General features: G+C 40.9%; 1 protein-coding gene across 2 annotated transcripts in view; it reads right to left on the minus strand.

The window, feature by feature from the left end:
• Positions 1-488: 488 nt before the first annotated feature.
• The window catches only part of LOC110988737 (semaphorin-2A-like), a 30194-nt gene continuing 10136 nt past the window's right edge, over positions 489-20546 (minus strand). Inside the window, exons 7-20 of one of the 2 annotated variants that reach the window (XM_087136521.1) lie at positions 19381-19512; positions 18387-18526; positions 17393-17501; positions 16180-16243; positions 15157-15304; positions 12663-12870; positions 11094-11176; positions 9846-9955; positions 8969-9076; positions 6918-6958; positions 5258-5380; positions 3247-3423; positions 2441-2509; positions 489-2013 (exon numbers count right to left, since the gene is read on the minus strand). In XM_087136521.1, the coding sequence (XP_086992647.1) occupies positions 1916-2013; positions 2441-2509; positions 3247-3423; positions 5258-5380; positions 6918-6958; positions 8969-9076; positions 9846-9955; positions 11094-11176; positions 12663-12870; positions 15157-15304; positions 16180-16243; positions 17393-17501; positions 18387-18526; positions 19381-19512 (1610 nt within the window). In that variant the 3' untranslated portion in view covers positions 489-1915. The remainder of the gene's footprint in view (positions 2014-2440; positions 2510-3246; positions 3424-5257; positions 5381-6917; positions 6959-8968; positions 9077-9845; positions 9956-11093; positions 11177-12662; positions 12871-15156; positions 15305-16179; positions 16244-17392; positions 17502-18386; positions 18527-19380; positions 19513-20546) is intronic. The other variant, XM_087136522.1, reaches the window with a different exon arrangement.

The following is a 20546-nucleotide window of genomic DNA, read 5'->3' on the forward strand; positions in this document are numbered from 1 at the left end:
CTCAATTAAACTTTTAATTTCAAGTAGAAGAATGTTTTGGGGTACTGTTAACGGAGACAAAATATATTCGAATGTCTAATTTCGTCAACTGTTTTGTGGGTGGGGCGTCCATTCGAAAAGTTGGCAAAATTGTCCTCAAAGGTCTATTCACGCATTTTTGTAGTGGATGAAAAACTTTGGATTTTTGGGACAAAAATTCTCTGTGAGAAAACTCTCTTTTTAAAAATCTACAAGCACAGAGACACGCCATCAAACCAAACTGTTAATTTCTTTCATCATTTAGCTTGAGCAGTCTGTAAATCAAAAATAATGGAGCGGTGAAACAATAGCGTGACGTCTCAGGTGGAGGTTAAGTCGCATAATACCCCCGGTACGCGACATTCATGGTACGGAGGGGCCCTACTCACGAATGTCGCATGCCTCGAGCATTATCCTTTACGTGACATAAATAACTATGCAGACTATACAGAACTGTACACGAGACAAGCTTAGGCGGTGGTGCAGCACGTTGAGGGCCGCAAAATAGTAGTCCGCCATTTATTATGTCTTTCATATTCTGGCAACATATAGCACTTACTAAACACGGTTATTTCTGTTGAGATTTCGCATGTGCAGTATATAAACGTCATGCCTGATTTATGTTGTTCCAGTACCAATATGCTTTACGCTACTGTACGATTGAAATGATCGAACTCATGTAACACACGATCAAACGTACATGTACATTTACAACACACGTACATAAGTCGAGTATAGCAGTTTATTACAAACATCTCTGCTTAATACGATTTAATGAAAAATAAGTTATTATTGGGTCATATATTTGTGGAGCCCTTTTTATGAGACATGTTGTCGTACACCAGGTTGAGCTCACATAATTACAACTGAGTTAGTGCGTTGATTAGTTGTACTTCAGAAACAGCAATGTTTTTGTACAGAAAAGGTGTACAATCTAACTTCCTCGGAGAGAAACGACGTCCAGGAGAAAAAAAAGACGGAAAATCTAAAATGCTCTAAAAATCTGCACTCTCCTCCGTGAAAGTGTAGGGCATTACCTTGGACAGATGAAAAAACAAACACAACTGTTCAGTTATTGAGATGTCTGTCCCTGGCATCATTGATGCCATTTCGACACGATTAGCTAGTGGAAGCATGTCAAAATGATCAAGCAGGGCCAACGATGTTTTAAACAATATAGTGAAAAAAAATTGAAATCCAAAAAAAGCTTTAATAAAAAAGCAAAAATATGCGTCTGAAAATGAGATGTGTGAGCAGCGCCACCACCCTTTTGAGGTGATTCAGTCTCCATAATTTGACATCTACACACCCGGTACGTACTAGCCAGGGTTTTTTTTTGCCAGCTGCAAACCAGAATATTTGTCTAGGTTAATTAAAGTACAGTACATGACAGGCTATGAAGACATAAGGAAGATCAATGGACTCCATCCTTACTGATGATGAAACTAGATGTTTATGTGTGTGTTTTCCTATCCGCCTTGAGCAGAAACACTCCTCCTCGGTTAAGAAGAGCCATGGTGGTCAGGAGTGTTCGTTTTAGATTTGCTGGTAGCGACGCACACTTAACACACACGTCATAGTCATTTGTAAACCATGACTACCACAGGAGCCTCCGTTGCTAGGAAAATCGCGCCCTCTCTAGGTTCAGCTTGGGGCCCACTGTGCTCAGCGACCATGGGTCCCCCACTGGCTCTACGAAAAGTGCACTTGTAAACAAAGTGTGACGTTATCAGTACATACGCCTATTAGTGATTTTTCAACACCGCGTGCTTTAGTTTTAGTTTAACCATGAATCCATGGTCACTATCCTTGTTTTACATTTCATATGGTCCACCCCCCTCTACCTCGAAAATGTGTTCATAAATCGTTTGCCATCCGAATGTGGCTTCCGTCAATGTCAATTGACTATAATCTCTTCAGCCGGTTGCTCTGTGCCACTCTGCATACCACTGGCTACGCTGCTTTGAATACCGCCACCTGAAGTACGTTCTAGGTCTGCATGAAAGATGTGAAATTATACACATTACAACTCATTCACAGCTTCTTTGGGGTCACATTTAAATGTAATAATTTCCTCCTCGATTAACCTCTTCGAAATCGGCTAGGGTTTTAAATCGAAAAAAGTTCCCACCTCGATCGCCATTATGGGGAACGACAATAGCCTCTGAAGATTTCACTTCTGAATTTTGTCACGTGACCGATGTAGACGTCATTGTGACACAAATCAAGTTTCCATCTATAATACGCCCCTGACTGAAAGCATGCGCACATCGACTGAAATGGGACGTGAAGTCCCAAAAAGTTCCAAGTTTTTTCTATAAAAAAAAATAATCCCGATTCAATAAATCAGATAATCATATTGGTCCAAGACGAAATTCTCGTGCTTTTGGGAAAACCCACTGAATCGATTGATTTCACTTACGTTGGTGTGCAGCTTCCAACTCGTCATGGAAAACACATCTCGATCGAAGACTTTGCTCAGTAAGGCAGTCTGGGGAGAAAAACAATCAAAGTCTTATCATTGCAAACCTTTCTTACAAGGCTGACATGTTGGCTAGGCACGTTTCCTTTATACTGCTTGTGCTGCGCTTGTCTCGGTGGTTGTAGTCAAACAAACGGGTATTTGAAATATTCAAAGTGTCACCGTGTGCAGAGTGGCCAGCGGGCCCGATGTGCTAGCTTTGTACCAAAAATTCTGATAGAGAAGTCAAAAACATTAAAACAAAAATGGGGCTGCCCATAAGCGTTTGCATGCCAAATAAGAATATCAGTAAATATACCGAAACGCTTTTCTAAGTAAATTCTATCAAACACTTTTATCAAGCCTTCCGGAGATATGTCCTCCTGACCATGTTATCACTTAAAAAATGAGTCTCTAAGGACTATCGCTACTGGAGGATCATATATAGTTGATACTTTAAACCATTTTCTATAAGCTTACTATCAAAGAGGAACGCAAAAAGGAGTAACCACACTGGCCACGCGAATATTAAAAATCTAAAGTTTTCTTCAGGCTTCCAGCCCAACACAGACATACCAGTGATCAAGATTATCCCGAATTGTGTGCGTTTGCAATCCACAGCGACAGCCCTGATATTCAACACTACAGTGTGTAATAGTGTGGGACCATAAACTACTGCATTATTTTTGGCTAGAGATGGAAGTTGGTGTTCTTCCGCCGAGTGTCGGATGACTTCTTAAACGTAATTACTCATGGCTCAGACTCACTCTCCACTACAATTTCCACCTGCGCTGCCTCTGCTCGGACTCCTCCCACATGGGCTGTGCACGTGTAGTTGCCGCTGCTGATGTTGTGAGTAGTCACCCTCAGTTCCAGTAGTCCGTTGGACAACCTTGTTTCTCGTGCCAAATGTTTGTTCCGAGCACAAAAACTTGCGCTGTCATCTGCACGTGTCAAAGGTAGAGGGGATTATGGGAACTAATTTTATTCGAGTAATGATTTACAGGTTTAGCCGGAGTTCACTTGGATGGGGCCGGATCTTTAAAAGACTGCGTGGCTTGTTAGCTTCATATGGAAGAGTTGTATAAAGACTTAATCTGCATGACTACTGTCTGTCTCGTAGCAATAATTCTCAATCTTCATTCACAGAGTCCAAATTATATTTCGATTCAGTCACAATCCCACTTCGATGTGCTTGCTCGCGCACTGATCAAGTTCTTTGAAGATTCGCAAATGAAAACGAGGTCAAATGGCATGTTTCAGACGATCGAAGTGCCCTAAGAAAACTGAAAATAAAGTGTTCGGTTTTTGTTATGTTTACATTGCTTCCACTGTATTTCTTAATAGCGCCCTCCTTGGACCGGTAATCTGAGAACCATGCTTTACACTCATCCATAGACAGTGGATTTCTCACAGTGAATTTGTGCATCGTTTTCCCACATTTTCAGGGCACAAATTTTCCTCTCGCTCCTTGCTGACTGTATACAGCGCCTAGTGAAGCATTGCCTGTAAGTTGATTCCAGTTTCATTCCTTATCAAGAGGTGTTTCAAGTAGTTTAGAGGCCTTTATAACATTCGGTTTTCATGTCAAGTTTACCTTGTTTACACATACATGCATATACTATATGTTGACATGTCGCATAAGGATGCAACAACATATAACACACCAAGTGACCGGCCCACGTGTTCATGGGGATGTGTGTGGCTATTTTCTGCACTTATAGGCCTGTCGAATAGACATATTTAGGGCTCCGTGAGCTCAGTATTTACATGTACATGTACTCGCTCAACTAGTTATTAGCATGAATCTCAGTGTATTTTGACTAGAGACTCGTACATGTACATGTGTAGTGTTTGTGTATTAATACTGTAGTACACGTATCCATAGCTTGTGTTTTCTTGTTTACTATGCGGTTTTACTCCATGTCAATGACATCATCATCCAGTGTGACCAAATATTAAAACACGGGAGCTACATGTGGAGCTATTTCCTGACTCCCATTTCGTCAGTGATAGGAGTTTGGCTGGCTGCCAAATTGAGATTAGAAACATCTTAACTTAAGGAGGGCAGTACAGGTTTTATTCCGTATGCAAAAATCGGAACCCAGAACACTGCAATGGGCTTTCCAAAGACACACAGTACGGATCAGCGCATTGCATATTTAGCGATATCTTTATAGCAAACTACGGTTCTTGTTTTTTTCCCCGGGGGAGGGGGCATTACCTGGAGTTATCAGAAATCAATTTTGAAAGGTACATGCGCACTGTAAAGTGTAAAAACGGCAGTTACGATAAAAAGACATTTCAAAACAAATTTTGTACCGGTATGTCTTGCCGGGCAAGCTTTGTATTCGGTTCGGTAAAATGGCTGCTAGTGGATTCAATGATCTCTATTAGCTGATTAAGCCGGCATTGCTAGTCCAGATTTTTTAATATACGCCCGAGTAGTTGGGGCGTAACATGTATAAATTATAAGCCCGCCTATACTGAAAAATATAGTGAATACTTTGTAGGAACCATGTTTAATTCAAAGTTGGCGATGGACTTACAGCTATAAGCTTTCTGACGGTCCAATATTTACCGGCAGACCGAAAACTAGTCCCTTTATCATATAAATTGGGATCTACGTTAGTTTTCGTGATTTGCATAAGAAAGACTGTTACTTTTGGAAATGTCATGGGTGAAGAAAGTGCTGGCTGCTGGGCCAGGTCCCATATCTGTGAATGAAAGAAATAAACATGGGTGTTATGAAAAAGTACAATATATCCTGACACTGACCTTTGGCCCAGGATAAGGTGACGTACTCGTCGGAACACGCCGGACCTAGATTGACTTCACAATACACGAAGACATCCTTGTTCGCACAGGAAACAATACGGCTCGTCGTGGGTTGAACAAGAACTGGGTTTCAGCCAAAAGTATACGAAACGAAAGATGGGGTTTGTTGGCAGATAAAACGTGACTGAACTATGAGAATGAAAACAGCATGAAATAAGCTCAAATTTTGTTGCATTATTTGTGCAGGTAATTTTCCCCTTCAACGAGCAAGAGAACTTGCGGTGAGAAAACAAACAATTGGTATGACCAATGCATATCAAAGTTACCAAAAAGAGAGACCAAGGTTCAAGATGGGAGTTGCATCTGCTAGTCTCATGTCCCAACACGCTCTTGGAGAAGAATGTGTTCAGTGTTATGAAGTTCAACATTTCTGGCGCTCTGTAGTGAACTGTCACCCGAACAACCTGTTCGTGGTGTGCATATGCCGACCTATCACAATTAATGAGTCACTACGGGCGATTCACAACAGGAGGCCTACGCGAGTTTGCAACGCGTTGGCTAATCACGACGCGCGAAATCTATCTACTCTTTCCAAACGCACACTGGGTCGACAGATTTCGCGCACAATGACTGGCCAACGTGTTGCAAACTCTTGGAGGCGCACTATTGTGAAATGCCCATATTGTAAGAATTAATGACTAGTAGCATGCTTTCAGTGAAAACGAGTTAACCATGGTGAAATATAGTTCTTATTCCAACTTGCTTACGTCAGGCTGGTTCCCAGACCTGAAAATTCAATATGTGGCAGTTTACCAAATATTCGATTTCGTCTCTGTCAGAGGCTTCATCTATTTTTTCACCACCTGACTTTGAAGTTGTTAGATTATTTAATACGAAGTCCAACAGTGTCAGAGAAATATGAAATCAGAAGCTGACGAGCAATATATGCACTGCAGTGCTTCAATTTAACTTGAACGCGTCAGGTCCACAACGCCTCAGGTCCACAAAGCTTCAGGTGCAGGAGCCTGAACAGAGCTGTCTAGGAAAACGATATAAGTATGGCAGCTGCCGCTAATGAATGTAGAAAATAATGTAATCTAAGATCGATAACGAAATGTCTGTGATTCAGAGTGTACATGTATGTCTGTTAATAGTTGAATAGGTTAACCGTTGTCAGAAGGTATGCCAATTAGGAAAAACGATAAATTAGGATAATGAAGATTGTAAGAATCTTGTAGCACGCCAGAAATTTACACATTGTTCTAAGCTATTTAAGATCATGAATGAGAATTGTATATCAGAAAATCAGAAAACATGGGTTCGGAAACTTTCGGCCAGTTTTGCAAATTTTCGGTAACGGGGGGAAATTCTCCCGTTTTTGTCACGAGATGCTACCGGACTATTAGAGTTACATTTCATGATAGTGGGGCCACAAACTTTAGAACTTATTCGTGTAGCCTTCAATGATCTTTCTGGGGGGTGAGGCTTGGTGCTTGGGAATAAATGGAGCCAAAAGCGCCTTTCGCTCATTTTGGTTTTAGTTTATAATTTGTTGGCTCCTGGGGAAGGAGGCACAGCCCCCGGTGCCCCCCTCCGCCCAACATGTAGACTTAATTCAAGTCAAGGTTGTCAGTGACTATTAAAGCTTAAATGCACTTACGTCTTTGCTGTTCGCTGACACAATTCGGATCTGCAGGTGCACTGATATCAAAACCAAATAAAATAAAAGCTGTAATTCACCCGCACCAAAACACAAGGCAACAATGTACATGTACATGTCATTCCAGCGATGGAGAAAGTCAGACCATTGGGCCGAATACATATATAGAAACTAGAAATTGCTTTTTCTAAGCTTTTGCTTACCGGTTTACGATTTTATATATAAAATAAGTAACTGCTGACAAGCACTTGCTTCTTCTTTTAAGCAATCGCTTATGTAAGTAGCATTTGCTTACAAGTAATGAGTTTTGCTGTAAAACGAATTATACATACAAACAACCCTTTGTTCATTCAGCGTTTACTCATTGTGTTAGAAGTTTTGCACATGGTAGCTTGACCTCTTGCTTAGTACAAAGATGCAAGACATCAGAGAAAATGTTACCATGTTTACGCCTGTTTGAGAGGTCCGGGCTAGGCCTGAGGTGCGCAGAAGTGTTTTTGGATGAGCTTGACCCAAACTACACTCGGCTATTGGTCACATTTGTCAGCAGTTTGATCATTACTCTGTGCAGCCATTTTGGAAAGTGGGTGGGGATGCGCAGCTAAACAGCCTTCGCTTTAAAGCACACCTCACTGCATATCTGGAATGTTAAGACCACACAAGCAACTGCTTGACAAGCTTGAGAAAAAGTACTTGGTCAAAGCAATAAGTTATTTTTACTTTTTCTGCGGTTGCTTTTCCTTTTTCTTCTGCTTCATGAGGCTTCTGCCTAGCTCGGTGCTTCTGCTCATTAGAAATGGCTGTTTTTTATGTAATAGGCCCATTGCGAAGCCTAAACAAGCCATCGTCAAAGACATTTCTTCGTGGCACGATGGGTGTATCACTGTACTGAACTTCAGTTGTGGCTTTGTTTGTTATTACGGTAGCTGTTTTACATCTCTGCATTCACCGTGTTCATTCTGAACATATGTGACTCTGCAGACTTTGCATCACACGGTTTTTCATTTGCATGTAAACAGATGTATGGGGGTATTAAAATGACTTAACCAAACCGAAGAACTTTAAATCGCAACAGTGGCGTAACGGGTAAAAATTTGTAGGGGTTCCCGCGGTGCACACATTTTTTTTTCTGAGGGCACCGGTAACCGATAAAATGGGACTGAAAACACGTCCGAAGTTGTGTACATTATAAAGTTTCAACTTGGGGGTCCATGAGGGTGGGGGTACATGAGGGTGGGGTGCATGAGGGTGGGGGTGCATGCGGGTGGGGTGCATGCAGGTGGGGTGCGCGAGGGTGGTGGTGTATATGGGGGGGGCACGCGTCGGACCCACTGCTTTTGACCCCGCCCCCCGTACATGTAGTTAAACGACAGATGCAAATTCAGCCAACAGGTCCGTTTACATTTCGTTTATTCGTTTTTAATTTCAAAATGAAAAAAAGAACATCAAAAATCAGGTCGTTTCTCTTTTTTAAATTTGAAAATGAAAGAGTTGGAAAAAGGATTGTGATATCGGCAATTTATACACACCTAACATTTGTAGAGATCATCAATGCAATGTACTTCTTCGAGTGTAGTTGCTTTTCAGAATGTGAGAAAAATTCTTGTTGAGTCTGCTCTGGCTTCCTTCACTTCGTTAGCAACGAATTCATTGGAATCTTTTATTTCAGACGTGTTTAATTCACGAAATACGGGAGCTACAAACTCAGACGTTGTAATCCTACCTAATGAAAAATTAACCTGTCATTCGTTTTCACATTTACAAATGAAAACTTGAATGAAACTTGAAACAAAAAACAAGAAACGGACTTGTTTCTTTTTTTCTTTTTAATTGGAAAAACGAGAAAAAGACTTCCATCAATTTTTGTTTTCATGTTAAAAAACGGGAGACGAATTGTTCCTTGAGATTCGTTTTTAAATCGAAAATGAACAAAACGTACACGGATTGTACTTTGTTGATAATCAATATTCCAACATGCAAGCGTGCCCACAAAGCTCAATTTATTGAGTTTTGTGTCATAAATCATTGCTCACAGCCAAAACGGTGCTTACCAAGAACAGTTTGAGCCATTCCACGAACAGTCTGGTCCCTTGATTTTACATTCATTTTCATAGCGAGCTGCGGATATTTTTTGCGGTGTGACTGAAATGTCTGGAGAGCTGAAATGGACAATAATAGCGACCATTTCAAAATTAAATTGTGCGAATACGGGATTGGTTTGCGGCTCGGAAGTGTGTGGAGTGACATCACAATGTTTTGCGCAGTTATATTGTGGGCCTGTACTCGACTTAATGGGAACCGTCCATTGCTTATAGTTTAAAAAGAGAGATAAAATAGCCGAGTGGAATGGCGATTTAACGAGCAAACTAACCAGCCCCATCGCCAGTTACAGGCATTGTGGAGGGGGAGGGAGGGGAGCATAGTACCAGGTGGGGGCATGTCACAGGAACAATAGATAATTTGGATGCTTGTGGGGGAAAGCTGCTCGCTGGAGGGGCGGGGTGGCCCCTCCGGGCCCCCTTTTGGCTACGGGTCTGACTAAGCCAGTCAAGCCAAACCAAGCCAAATCAAACCAAACTAAACTAACCCAAACCAAACCAAACCAAGCCAAACCAAACTAAGCCAAACCAAGCCAAGCCTAACCAAACCAAGCCTAACCAAACCAAGCTAAATCAAAGTAAACAAAGCCAACCAATCTAAACTAACCGAAACCAAACCAATTATCCAAATCAAGCAAAACCAAACCAAACTAGATCAAACCAAGCTAAACGAAACCAAGCCAAACCAAACCATGCTATACCAACTAAGCCAAAACAAACCAAATTAAACTAAACTAAGCGTAACTAAACCAAACCAAAAACCAATACCAAACCACACCACGCCACGCCCCACCAAACCAACCTCATCTAACCCACCCTACAGTCTTACATTGGTGAGAGTAGCCATGAGATGACACTCTCTTCCGTCGTCACCACCAGAAATTTGCGAGAGCCCCCAGTGATCAGCTCCAGCCCTGTCACGGTGGTTCCATCTGTCCCCTTTCAAGGGCATGAAACACAACAGCTGAGACATGCACGAATACATTTTGATATATGTCACCCTGATAATAAGCCGACTCGTGAGTTTGAGTACCAACTATTTGCATCCCAATATTTGCCTATAATGAAAATCCACAAATGTACAGTCATTGGTGTTAAGTAGGGTCTTAGGAAGTCACAAAATTAATATCTTTTTACCCAGTGGTTTTCACTGTCTCTGTGTACACAGGGCTTTTTCCCCTGTACACACTTTTGGTACAACCACTGTACAGAAAGTGGTAGGTTAACATGATATCGCATACGGAGACTTCACCACTTCATCTGCACCGTTGTTAACCAACAACCACTAAATTTGCTGGTCTGGTTCTGCCGGCTAACTACAATGTCATTAGTAGCCTTGAGTGGATACAGCAACTGTAATAGCTAATGTTTTAAAAAACCTTTGCATCGGTGTTTACTTATTGCTTGCTGAGCATCAGAGTGAAATTCGACTATTTTTAATTACCCTGCACGATTAAGCGAAAACAAGGCGGACGTGGCACGCATCTATAGTAGGTGTTTTAGAAATAACCTGTATGTACCCTCAACAGACAATTAATTTTCATAGGGGATGGTATCTTACCCGCTGCCATTGCTTAACATATGCAAGAACAAAGAACTGCATCAGAATGCCCTGAGAGATACATTAGAATAAAGTGGGCTCTGTGGGCAAGTTTAGCATTCATTAATTAACTACGGATAGATTTAGCCTAGTGCCTGGTAACATTTCATGTATAGGTTACCAGTCAAAATCAACCATTGGTTGACAGTGTGTGGCCTACCAAACTTGCTCTCACAGACGTTGCAGCCTAGTCATGGTGTGAAAAAGGCATGCGGATCGGGATGGCGATCATTCAGTGATGACTTTGGCTCACCGACACCAGAACCCGCCTAATGAATCGAGCGCACCACCTTTGGGATCGCTGATCGAGATCCTCATGATCCGCGCGAAACTAACAGACCCCAAATGTGTACAACTTATTGGCCAGTACAACGAAGCGCCCTCCCATGGCATAATTTGCATCCACATTGTGAGGAGACCGAGTGCTTACAGGCACGTGCAGCGTGGCTACATTTGAGCAAAATGAGCACAGCTTACCAGCTCAGTGATTTCAACGGTTGTAAACGGCTCGGTTGCATTGTCGCAATCGTACCTGAAAGCTCTGATCACAGTTCCATCGGCTGTCAACAAAAAGGTACTTCCATCAGAACAGAAGAGTAAAACCCTACCCTTTGCATCGAAGCCGCAAAGTACAGAAAGGATTTATACCTACATACCGCAGTGGACTGGACAACTTTTCACTACGCTACTGCATTCTGGGCAGTCCTTTTTTGAGTAAAAAAATGTTTACTGCAATATGACGAAGCGATTCAAGAATCTAGGTTCTTGACAACAATTATTGGCAAAGTACTCTGACATTTGATTCTGGTGAGGAATCTGAGTACGTCAACAAAAGGTATTCATAATAATGCAACTTCGCGAAAGGATTCAGCAAGAGTTTGAGTCCGTCTTCAAAAATGTGGGCATGCACTAAAAGGTACTCCAAGTTTCAAAAATCACCTCATTTTTCTATTCTTTTTTTTACTTTTTCTACCATGTCTCGCTCACATCTCAACAGCACTGACCACGAAACACAATAAAGCCACAAAACAAGGGCAATGTATTTGTCGTAGCCGATGGATAACGTAACTCCGACCGATCTACGGTACACCAAAAATTAACCGATGCTGCAGTATCGGTTAATTTAGGTATATTGTCGATCTCACCAACCGATAATCCATCACAAATTGACCGATAGTATGGTAAAATTTCCAACCGATAATTTTTCATGTGTCGATGGATATTCAACCAACAATTTACTGAATAATTGACCAGTATGGGGAAAAGTGTGAATGTTAGAGACAAGTCAGAATAGATCACGTTCTTACATGCAATGGCGTTGCCACTTAATACAGAGCAAGTTTGGCTAGAAATAAATGAACAATTTCAGGCTTTGATATCACATTTTTATTTATAGTTGCACCAACATGATCCAAACCGAGATTTAATTTTAAGTTTATTATTTTCCAGGCATGTTTAATACCATTAACAAGTGGCATGTGTATGGCAAAAATGATCGTGTAACTTCACTCTAAAACCTTCCGAGTCGGATTGACCAAGAATTTGGTCTTATTCGGCGTTACCCTTTTCTGGGTCAAAATATTATCCCCTTTCGGGTCATTTTGACCCTTTCCGGGTCATAATTTGACCCTTTCTGGGTTCAGTGTTAAAAGTTTAACATTTCTTTGGGATTTATACCCAGCAATTGATCCTTAAATTAGTCAACTACTCCAAAGTCAACCGCTGTGAAAGATTGAGGTTTTAAGGAGCAGTCGCCTATTGAGGCAGTCCCAGTTAACGCCATATAGAAGCATTTAACACATCGTTAAACACGGTGGTGACTGCATTGTCGATTGTAATTCGCCGTCGGCAAGCAGCTCCAAGGCAATACGTACTGGACTGGAGGAGCATGCACTTCTAATCAAAGCCACTATCACAGTCACATTCAATGCTGTGCTACCCCGAAATAAGTGATTTAGAGCTATCCTACTTGAAACTTAGTGAATGAGACATCTGTCTATGGTGTTAGCACAAACACGCAAAAATTTGCAAATCTGTGTTGCTTACTTGTCCCAAAATAGTAGAGACAACTGTGATCGAAATCGACGGCCAGGCTGGTAAAGTGGACTCCGTTCACGTAAAGTGTGGGTGCATCAGACTGCTTAAGATTGTCTGGTGGGGGAGGTTGATCTCCTGGGGCCGGTTCCAGGGGGTTATAGTTGGGCACCAACTTGTCCAGCAGCGGAGGATAATCTGTGGTATGCACTTCATGGCACTGGTAAAGAAAATGAAAACAATTTTCTTTCACCAAGTTCACAAAGTATACTAGTACATGTCATATGCTCTGTTTGTTTTTGTTAAGTCTACCTAGAATAAAACGTACTTTGTACCTGTGGTTAATCGAGGACATATGTGTGTAAAACATTCTTTTGAAATCGAGGACAAGGATCCAATCGAAGACGTCCACATTGGAAAACATGTACAAAACGAATGCTAGCCGAGCTATTGCAAAAAGGCTAGGTATGTTTTGGTCAAGTGGAGCTAACTTCCCATGTGCAAAAGCAAACCAAATGTATGTTTACATTACTGGAAAAATCGATGTACATGTAAGAACATGTAAATATTATTCAATTCATTTTTTCGGTGTATAATATACAATGTATATGATGGTCACCATGAGAGAGTCATGAGATTACATGTAGCTGATGTGGTAGGTGCTTTGCACCGTGCAAAAACACTGGGCAAAAGGTCAAAGGCCATAATCGTCGATCATACTCATGAAACACCACGCGGATCAGCTTGTTTACAAGATCGTGGCAGGGCATGATACTCCTTATGAAGATGTTCAGGAATCTAGACACACTGTTCTTCCACAAAGCTATATAAAATGGAGCGCTGCTTCTGGTTTCCCAAGCTGAGAAGCCTTGGTGCAATTTCGAGTGGACATTATGAATTAGTGTTTGTGTACAAACGAATTCCAGGTGTTAAATTCAACGAACAAGTACAATGTATGCAAACTACAAGCCTCAGCAAAATTCACAAAACGTTCGTTAAAACTGATTGTGCATATACATTTTTGGCGCGTAGACTTTGGTGGCGCATCGTTTCAAAGAAGGGCAACAGACACAGATCTGTGAATAGCCGTATACACAAGCTGCGTAAAATCTGGAGTTTTGTTTACACACAAATATGGATGCAGCTAGCGGGCTTCACTTTACACAGCAACTTGGAGCCCCGGAGACTATTTCACACAGTAGGCCTATTGATGTATTATGAAAATCTGTGGTACCACAAATTATGTCGACACGGTGCTTGCTTAAACCATCTCCCGGCTTTAGAAACCCTTTCAAGGGGAATTCCACAAATGTAAGTCTAAATTCCGGGGGAAATTTACGGTAGAAACAATGAGGCCTTGCCATGATTTAATTTACATCACTGCATTCACAACACACGTATGTTCACTCCTCTGCCTTTGTACACTACTTATTTGAGAGTTAGCGCATGCGCACTCGATCACTTTACTGTGGATTTCGAAGCACGCGACCTGGAAGACCGTTTCGACACATATTTCCGCGGATGGAGACCATAATTTACCTTTAGCAAAATACAAAGAAAGTTCACGGAGTAGCCTGATTACTAAAAACAACATTATACCACCGTATAAGATGAACCCTTTTGCACAAAATTTGAAACAAATTCCGAAAAGGTGACTTTAACAAAATAAAAACGATCAGATTTGAAAGAAATGTGTCCACGGTCTTTCCCGTTTCAAAATCACTTCTCCACTTATCCAAACAAACGGAATAAGTGTCGTGTGTATTAGCACCCGATAAAAAAAATCGCTATTTTTTAAGTTATTGCGAACTGAATATTTTTCACGAGAATCATTTGTCCCTAGTAGTGTGCTTGTACATGGTGCCTTGTGCGGTACCGGATGGAAGGTACCCCACAAGGCCAGTTTTGATCCTTGTGGGGTTCTATTTCACAAAATAAATATTTCAAATTTACTCAAAAAGGAGGAATTTTCGAGTGGCATTCATCCGTCGCAAATTGAACTGTTTTATATAAGGGACATACGGTCGAAATTTCAACCCAGGAAACTGATTTTGATTGAAAAGGCATTGGTTTGAAATTTTTTCCGTGTTGTCTGGGAGTTTTGTACATGAGAACGAAGGAAATACCCCACAAGTATAAAAATGCAAGGGTTTGTGCATGTATTCGTGCGTTGACGGAGTAAGTGTACGTGCACACATGCGTGTGACGTATTTCCTTTACTAAAATCTATGTGAGGCCATCAGCCCTTCCCAGCGCCCTTTTTTGGGCGCTGAGTGACGGGCGTTCGAACAACGGTGGGTCCTCACGTAGTAGGCCTAACTGCGCATCGCAAATGCAAAATGCAAATGACCATGAAACGCATGCGTTGCAGTCGCATCGCTAACCAACAAAATGAACACTCCCGACTAGCATGGCTTTTTTCAGCCAGTAAGGGGGTGCTTGTGCTCAGGGTGGATTAGCACACTGTGTTGGTAGCGTAGGGAAACAGAGGCATTTTTGTACATACTGTTCCAGGCCTGGGATCTGTCACAGCTTGTGGCAGCCACATGCGGTTGACGTTACCATCAAGCTGTAACTTGTATTCACCCTCGTCAAACAGCTGCATGATGTCCCTCATCCTGTAGCGGCAAAGAGCTGACGCTTTCGGTCCTTTGCTGAAACAGGACAAAAACACGGCAAAGTGAGTTCACTCAACATGAGACACTATTTTCTAGAGAAGCGTGCATCCAGAAAGCACGGCTTGTGAAAATCCAAACATAAGGAAACGACAATCTCACGCCACTTGAAAACTAACGCTCCTTCACCACAGATGTCTTTTTAAAATGTTTACCCTACTACGTGATATATGGGGGAAGGACACCTGCCCTCACCAGTAGCCTGTGCCCCCGCGTGCCCCCAATTTGAAGTGTACAGGACCTATGTGCAAGCCGTATATAATTCACTGGCTTTTGGTGCCCCCTGACAAAACGCGTGCAGCCCGAGTGCCCCCTTGAGTGCCCCCTAGTTATGCCACTGCTCGAGCCATCCATATCTGCACTTTACCAACATTTTTATTTTGTGGGTTCCCGGCTCAAAGTCATTGTTTTTAAGTGCTTGTCACCACGCCATGAAGCTCCGAAAAAAAGGGAAACTGAAAAACTTTGGTAGCACCGAACATTAAAATGCTTCATGAAAACTGTATAGTACAAAGCAACATTTTGTTGGCTCCAAAATAAAAGATCCTTGAGACAGTCACATGAGGGTTTTTTTGGGGGGGGGGTTGGCCAAAACTCTTAGGGCTTGTTCTGAGGAGCTTGAAAGAAATAATAAGTTGTGACAGAGCAAGTTCCAGACTGTATTATATGTGCTATTAAATTTGGGAGTCACTTAAATTTCACCAAATTTTTTGCCAGATTTCGTGTTTAAATCAATATTTTCATTACGGACCTTTCATTTTTTTTCAATGCGGAGTTTAGAGTATGGTGTATACTGGCCATTTTGAAAATCCAAAAATGTCCTCATTTTCAAAGCTAAATCAAGTTAAACCTACGATGGTGACGTGAACACAGCATATGCTTCGGGGTCTCCATTTGTGTCGGTCCATAATACATCCTCTGAAAATAACAAAACAACTTTTAGCACCTTTTAAACAATAACTTGATTGTTCAAGCACCTGAAGGTTTTAGTTACAATTGTCAATGTAATGTTAAAATCTTTTCATTCTCAGCATCACCCCTGGTTGCGAGTTCTTAGATGCATTTCCTTGTACATGTGCATACCTAACGCTGGAAATACGATGTACACGTATACAGTACACGGCGTACGTGCTTTGTTTCTACCTACGGCACTTGGCTTCCAGAGCCCGCATGCATACTGAAGCTCTACTGTCATTCAGAAATGAAGTTTCTTATTTAAACATTACTCATTCAAAGTCATCGTTTCTGAGAATCAAACCAAAATTCATGACTAAGAGTTTCCTGTCTTAAGATTTCTGTCTGCAACTACATCCTGTTTATGAAGCCCTGCCTCGTGGAAAGTTCGTTAGACTAAGACACGGAGTAAGAGAAAAAAAGTTTTCCAACAGTTCAATCTTATCAGTTAATCTGTTCAATTTTCTGGTAAACCCAAGTTAAATGACAGTCTTCAGAAATGTAGTAGTCATAGTATTTCTTGACAAGTACTTCTAGCTCACTTGCAGTTCTACCGCAAACTTTTGAGTCATTGTGGAATAAAATCATGGTTATACAGGTTGACAAGATTAACTTCCTTCACTGCAACAAACAGGCAACGCACCTCGGTATACAAGTGACTCTCTTATCTATACATTTTGGACAGCAATGGCAATACAGTGTTTATAAAAATCGAACAGGTGTTCGATTTGACCTTGTCTCAAGCCTGGATTCTTTTCGTTTCTTTTTCGGGCCTATGACAAAAATCTGCAACTTAGACAACATCACTAATGCGAGTATCCAAAACACTTTTTTTAATTCAAATTATAGCATTATTGCAATAATTTATTTTCTGATTTAAGGTCAAGAAATTTCATATTTGAATACTCCTGCGTTACTGATTGTTAGGAGAATAATGGACGGCTAAATTAAGACAGGAGTTGAAGATTCCTTGCATAATTTGAAATTTATTCACCAGGGTAAAACAACGCCCTGTGTTCCCTGCAGCCTCTTCCAAGCCTCAGAGAAATGCTATTTTAGTATTATCATTGTGTTATATGATATTAAACGAATCCCCTCGAGATGAGCACCTACGTATTTCATCGAACTCGTAAGGGAACAGTTCGTCTGGAATGGAGCAGTTGAGCCGCGCCTTGATGAAAGTGACAAACTTCTGGGTGTTCACGGGGCCTCCTGTATCACTCTAAGAGAGAATTGCACGAGAATGAGTTTTCAACGACCACTGACGGGTAAGCTTCCTTGGATGGTACCACAGATGCAGAGCAATATCAATTTACTACAGAGCTGAGCCTAAAAGGGAATGGAATTTGGAATCTGTGATGAGCTATATTGTGCAATCCCTGGAGGAACAACAGTCAGCTTTCTCATTGACAAGGCAGTAAAATCCATCTGCACGTGTTCACACGTGTGTATTGTTTCGCACGTAAGAGCAATAAATTCTGATCTTGGGTGTGGGCCTGTTGCATCTCATAACTCAAAATTTAGTTTTGGAATGCAAATGCAGAGAAACATAGTGACTCGAAAATGCCCCTTGAAAGCGTAACGAATTCAGTTCCTAGCTTGTATTTGTGTCAAGGTTATGTGGACTGATCAGGTTTGCCAATCACCTGAAACAAATAGAAAATGACTTACAACCAATTAATTTTTTGGGGGGGGCAGGAAATTTGAGATTTCGGTAAGCCGAAACAAGGCCGGGACAAGCAGTAAGATTGAGAGAGTTTGCCAAGTGCTATTACAATTGATCTGGTTTCTATTCAACGCGTAATTCAGAAAGCAGGTGAAAATTGAAGTGTCTTCCTTCTCAATTAAGATACAGTTAATTTCCATTTTCAATCAGAAAATAATGGTAAAGATTTTTCCATCAATTTCCTTTTAATGGAAAGGGGGAAATACACTGCTTATAAAACCCCCAAAACATTCAACATTTCTCCCAACAGGCCTACAGCCTTGTAATAAGAAGTTAAAGCAATGTCATGTTAACAGTTTATAAGCATCAGGAACCCAGGAAGATGTGCCTTGCCCCTGTTTGCTGTCTTCCTGTCACCTCCTGATGAGTCCCCAGACCTACCTGGCATACTCTCGCGATTCTCGAGTACAGTTTCTCCCCGTGGGTGGAATATTCCTCGGCTCTCTCACGGTAGAAAGTGAAAACATATTTATTACCGCTGCCGTCGGTGTAGCTGAAGGGTTTACCCACAAAGACAGGCGCTGATATGATTTGGAGTAAAACAAAAAGAGCCAAACATGAACTTGAAATGTAACAAATAAGAATCACTATATACGACTTGCCGATCCACTGAAATGAAAGAACAAGACGAATTTCAGGATCTTGCTTCTGACGTCAAATCAAAACCCTTCTTTCCACAACATTAAGTTGAAACACTTGGTATTTATTTCAAACGATGTCTGAATAAAACTGAACAAATCCCAAAAATCATTTTTATAACCCTCCGCTTTATCTGTAAGACTTAGTCCGGAAAATTAGTATGACCCGGCAATGGAAACTCCATTTACCATGGAAAGAAGTTCCATATCTGCCGTGTAGCTGTGTTGTGCTGTGGGATAGATACGATAATTGAAACAACGTGATCAACATTCCCCCAAACAGATGCATAAACATCACTTATTAAACAACATAAACATCATCTGGAAATTTCCTCATCGGGCAGAAGACAGAACACCACTTTCTTTTTATCTATATCACGGGTAATTAAACATTCGACGGTAACAACGTTGAAAAAAGCCCATGTCTCGTGGTCGACGACCTACTAACCAGACGACTAGTACTTATTCACGTGTTTTATAAAGCTTGATCTTCGAGATGTGTAGCGGTCACAAACACGTTTAGCACAAAATGTGTTGAAGCTGCCACATAAGTTACTTCACTGTTATACACAGACGTTACTGTTTACCGTTGCTTTGAAAACTAGTACCAGCTTTATGTATAATATATTATGTGGTGAAATGTATACGCTGATACACTGCTAGCAATCTAAATATAAACCATCGTCCACATAACTCAGCCTGTCTATCTTAATTCCTATTTCGTGGGCAGGACTTACTGTTAATAAATCTAAGGCCAACAGTTACAGAATCCAATTCAAAAGTAGCCGTTCCATAGTCATCCAGACTGTAACGTTGGAAGGTTTCGGTAGCGGCATCTCCTCCATACAGAACGTCTCCTGCTTCGTGGTCTGAGAATTGATAAGAAAACAATTTATTTAGAATTTTGGCCGGAAAAAGCACATTAGAATGAGTTTAAATTGTTAATACAAAAAAGGGTTAAACTTAACAATGGAATCCACGGTTTATGCTTAAATTGTATAATATGTTCAAATATGGAAAGTGAGATTTTCTGCTGTATCTTATGTAACTTGGCATTTGGTTTCCACTGTTTAATTTCCTTCTCACTGTTGTCCAGGAAGCTGCCTCGATTTGCAAAAAAAAATAACAATTACATTTTCCACATTTTATTAAACTACTAAACGGATAGTTCGTTAAACATCATGTATGTATGCATGGTCATTGACCCACTGGGCATCCCTTACTTTTAAAATACTTATGACATATAATGAGGAATGTCTGTGTTTCTTTCTGTGTAATTTGCATGTTGTTCTTTTTAAGAAACTATGTGTTTTTAAAAAGTGTTCCTCGGTTTCAATAACTCGGTTCTGATATTTATGCATTGTAGTGTGTTTAATGGTTACTTTTGTCAATGAATTTTGCTTTTGTAATGATTTCTAATGTTGTAATTTTTACTTCAAATCAGGTTTGATTTTCACTGTAAATTGGCCTCTGGCCGCAAGAGAAATAAAAACAAAACTAAATTTAACACAATGACAAATTCTGGCGAATGTGCTGAAAATAGCTATAATGTTGAATTTCTTCCTGACGTTTTGTCCCCAAAATATGCAAATTCGCATCAGCATAGAAATAAAAATTGACAAAGACAACATTAAAAATACGGCTAAATGGGACATGAAATTGCATTACACGAGGGCTGTATCTACATGGATTCCTGAAGGGTCAGTATGTGCATTTCTTCAACACTCGTCTTACATTTTTTACATGCGGAGTAAATGCCAAGGAATTCAGAAAAAATCTGCAGAGCCAGTACGGATTTAGTTCACAATTGCCATTCAAGATACGTGTCATGACTGGTTGCCAACTTTATTGAAAGCTCACCAGATAAATACTGTGCATTGTGTAACAACTCCTACATTTTGTC

This window comes from Acanthaster planci, linkage group LG05 (genome assembly GCF_054643075.1).
Source record: "Acanthaster planci isolate LZ-2023a linkage group LG05, COTS_SCS, whole genome shotgun sequence".
NCBI lineage: Eukaryota > Metazoa > Echinodermata > Asteroidea > Valvatida > Acanthasteridae > Acanthaster > Acanthaster planci.